The 4,332-nt window shown below is 39.8% G+C and overlaps 1 protein-coding gene across 3 annotated transcripts in view; it reads left to right on the top strand.

The window, feature by feature from the left end:
- The first annotated feature begins 2,370 nt into the window (after positions 1 to 2,370).
- Positions 2,371 to 4,332, top strand: part of LOC133636192 (nuclear receptor ROR-gamma-like) — a 102,794-nt gene continuing 100,832 nt past the window's right edge. The window contains exons 1-2 of one of the 3 annotated variants that reach the window (XM_062029959.1): positions 2,371 to 2,657; positions 2,776 to 2,845. In XM_062029959.1, the coding sequence (XP_061885943.1) occupies positions 2,625 to 2,657; positions 2,776 to 2,845 (103 nt within the window). In that variant the 5' untranslated portion in view covers positions 2,371 to 2,624. Of the gene's footprint in view, positions 2,658 to 2,775; positions 2,846 to 3,513; positions 3,815 to 4,332 lie in introns of those variants that run through there. The other 2 variants (XM_062029960.1, XM_062029961.1) reach the window with 2 other exon arrangements.

Here is a 4,332-nt window from a genome sequence, read left to right as displayed (position 1 = left end):
AGGTTTGCTTTTGACTTCGGGACAGAAGACCCGTTCTTTTCAAACGGCGTGGTACACACGCAAAGGCTGGCTGTGTGGATGTCCAGCAAGAAAGGTAAGACCATAATAATGTTTTTTTAATTAAATGTGCTTTTTTGTGTGCTACAGTTTGTATGTGTAAAGAATGCTGGTATGAGCTTTTAAACATAACCCGTTAACTGCTGCCAATCAAATGGTGAATAAGATACTCTTTAGGGTTCATATGTTTGTAAATCTGACTGTGATGAAGACAGTGCCTCACCAGCAGTGGCGTGCAGTCAGTAGAGGCAGGGGAGGCGGGCCTCACCTGCCATCATGGAAAGAAAAAAAATGTAAAAAGAAAAGAAAAAAAATTAAATAGTTATATGTATCTAAAGTGATTATACTAAAGTTATTTCCATTTAACTTCACCAGTTTTAGATTATTTTTATTTTTATTTTCACATTTGCCGTTCAAATACTGAGAAGAGACGGTGCTGTGATCAGCAGCCAGTTGAGGCACGTCACTCAGTTGTGCCTCCACATGGATCGTGCCAATGACTCAGCTAACTGCTGGCCTGCTGTGCAGTGAGACCGTATTGCTATATGAATTATATTATACATTTCCATAGTTTAGTTAGCTAAGGTATATAATGTACAGTGTATTTTGTCAACAACTGTATGTGTGTAACATATTTTTTGTGCTGAGCATTCATAAAACTGCAGCAAAAGACGTCCTGGCTGAGGCTCGCAGTAATCCGGCCTCCTGGTGTAGAGGGCGGTAGTGATCCCAGAGATCATTCCTCGGCCGCAGAAAAAAAAAAAAAAAAGTTAGCAATAAGTGCGGCGATTGTTTATTTCCTCTCGCCTGAACTTTTATTAAAAACATGGAGGATTACATATGTAAAATAAAACAGTTTTCTAAACTGAACTTTCAATCGAAGCAGGAGGTAATAATTAAAGGTAGACCAACGCCGGAGCTAAAAGGTTTGCTTTTGACTTCGGGACAGAAGACCCGTTCTTTTCAAACGGCGTGGTACACACGCAAAGGCTGGCTGTGTGGATGTCCAGCAAGAAAGGTAAGACCATAATAATGTTTTTTTTTATTAAATGTGCTCTTTTGTGTGCTACAGTTTGTATGTGTAAAGAATGCTGGTATGAGCTTTTAAACACAACCCGTTAACTGCTGCCAATCACATGGTGAATAAGATACTCTTTAGCAGGGGTGTCCAAAGTGCGGCCCGGGGGCCATTTGCGGCCCGCAGCTAATTGTTTACCGGCCCGCCACACATTCTGGAAATACTATTGTAAAAATAAAAAAGAACATTAAAAAAAGTGGAATGAGGCGAAATCTAACGAAAAAAGTTGCAATGTTGACACAAAGCTGCCATGCAGGCTGTTTTTTTTCTTTTGTCTTTCTTCATTTTTCTTTTTTTTGCCATTGCTCAAAAAAAAAATATAATGACAAAAAATCCATGTTATAATGAATTATGTTCAGGGCTCCAATTACTTCAAATATTTCACTTTAAAATGTTTTATGTTGTAAATATTGCATATATTGTGTAGTAGCCATATAAAAACATCAACGTTTTCTTTGACAAAAGCACATAAAACAAACAAAATAATAGTTCCAGCATAAAATGGACAGATATATCTGAAGTTGATCTCGTAACTTAAGTGTTGAAAGTAAAAGAAAAACCTAATAAAAATGTATCACTTTATGAGTGGGGCAGATTTACTGTAAGCGTTAAATAATTTAAAAAAAATAATAATCTGACTTATTTTTTACATTTTAATGACTGAGACCCTTTATGGTCCCTGGGACCTCTAAAGGTAAAATAAATAAAAAATGCATATATTTTGTTATGGTTTGAAAATGAAAAATATCAAAATGGCCACCACATGCTTTAATTTTTCCGTGTGCGGCCCTCAGTGAAAAGTTTGGACACCCCTGCTCTTTAGGGTTCATATGTTTGTAAATCTGACTGTGATGAAGTCAGTGCCTCACCAGCCATGGACCTCACCGCACGTCACTGCTCACCAGTCATGAACCTCACCGTACGTCACTATATACAGATGCACTAATTGACTGAAAGAACGCACACTTGCCGCGCTCTCACGCCGCAGTGTCACGTTATCGATGGGAAAATGCATTTTTAGACAATATGATTTGCCTGAGAGGCTAGGAGACACAGAGAGTAACAAGCGGTAGAAAATAGATTAGAAAGGATAGATTTTTTTTTTTTTAATATATATATATATATATACCTATTATTTTTTTAAATTTGGGACTTCCCGCGGGCCGTAGATTGGTGACCCCTGTATTAAAGTTTGAAGCTGGTTCATTAATTGCCTGGCTGCCCGTCCCGCTGCTATTGCGTAAGAGGTGATGATGTAACTGCACTCCGGCTCGCGCTCATTAAAGTAAGACTGGCAGGAGGAGGGCGAGGCGGCGAATTTGCCCACAAGGGACGCGGGTTCGGCAGCACCTCGCCGCAGGTCCTCTTCACTGCGGGTTGATGGTGTTGTTTCCAAAATAAGGCAGGTTGGCTCCAACGGGATGAATGCTTTGTTCCGGAAACTATTGTGAAGACAGGAAGTGGTCCAAATGGCAGCACATGTTTTGAAATGTCTGCGTCGCCCTGGACGCTAGAACAACAGGTACTACTACTACTACTCCTACTACTAATATTACTACTACTACTTAGTTATTATTCCATAAAATAACTGTATGCAGACGTAATTGATTTCACTGTTTGCGCATGCGCATCCCTGCCAGGTGTTTGGCGTGAAAGTGATGGTTTATGAACAATATGACGCGCTCCCCGCTGACAACTTCCTCAAAAGAGGTACATTTGTTTTTTTATTATTATTTTTTTAACTTTTGAATTATACAAACTGTTTTTGGCCTTCTCATCTGCATTTGACAGTCAGTCCTATGGTAACTCTTTACTCAATGCAGTGTGAGTGGGTTAAAAATGGCAGTAATCTGGAATAATCCGCAGGGATTAGCGCTCATTTTACTTCTGTTTTTGCCCGACGCCTTTCTATTCCAAGCCCTGCCAAAATAAATCCATCTGCGTTCGCTTGAAGACACAATTGTCCCTCTGCCACGGAAACCAACTGTGCTCCTTCATGGTGTCCAAGTTTGGTTTAGTGTTATTTTAGTTATTTAATATTTCAGTAGCGGTACCGGTACCAAAATATATTTCAATACTTTTCCTTACTTTTAGGTACTTTTCTAAATAAGGGGGACCACAAAAAATGGCATTATTGGCTTTATTTTAACAAAAAAATGTTACGGTACATTAAAGGCCTACTGAAAGCCACTACTACCGACCACGCAGTCTGATAGTTTATATATCAATGATGAAATCTTAACATTGCAACACATGCCAATACGGCCGGGTTAACTTATAAAGTGCAATTTTAAATTTCCCGCTAAACTTCTGGTTCGAAACGCCTCTGAGGGTTGACGTATGCGCGTGACGTCAATCATTGAAACGGAAGTATTCGGACACCATTGAAGCCAATACGAAATAGCTCTGTTTTCATCTCATTATTCCACAGTATTCTGGACATCTGTGTTGGTGAATCTGTTGCAATTTGTTCATTGCATTATGGAGAAAGAAGCTGAGCAAGCAAAGAAGAAAGTTGTCGGTGCGAAGTGTCTATTTTGCGAGGGAAGTCAGCAACAACACGTACACAGCCGGCGCTTCTTTGTTTACATTCCCGAAAGATGCAGTCAAGATGGAAGAACTCGGACAACAGAGACTCTTACCAGGAGGACTTTGATTTGGATACACAGTTGCGATAACGTGAGTACACAGCTGCGCTTCCAAACATTTGATCGCTTGCTATATCTAGCTCGAGCTAGTAGCTAGGAGCTAGGAGCTAGCATTAGGATTAATTTGTGGCATATTAAATATAAGCCTGGTTGTGTTGTGGCTAATAGAGTATATATATGTCTTGTGTTTATTTATTGTTGTAGTCATTCCCAGCTGAATATCAGGTCCCACCCGCGCGCTTCCAAACATTTGATTGCTTGCCCGTACGTGCGTGTCATGTACGTAACTTTGATTAAATATATAAGCTTTATGAACCTTGGGTTAGGTGAACGGTTGTTTGGGCTGAGTGAGTGTGTGTGTTATGCAGGTGTTTGAATTGTATTGGCGGGTTATATATACGGGATCCCGTCCATATTACCCGCTCGAGCTATAACTAGCTCGAGCTAGTAGCTAGGAGCTAGCATAACAAACACCTAGGTGTTTTTATGCGGGATTAATTTGTGGCATATTAAATATAAGCCTGGTTGTGTTGTGGCTAATAGAGTATA

Source organism: Entelurus aequoreus, linkage group LG20 (genome assembly GCF_033978785.1).
Source record: "Entelurus aequoreus isolate RoL-2023_Sb linkage group LG20, RoL_Eaeq_v1.1, whole genome shotgun sequence".
Taxonomy (NCBI): domain Eukaryota; kingdom Metazoa; phylum Chordata; class Actinopteri; order Syngnathiformes; family Syngnathidae; genus Entelurus; species Entelurus aequoreus.
Note: the sequence above shows the minus strand (reverse complement) of the source record. Positions and strands in the feature narration are given on the sequence as shown.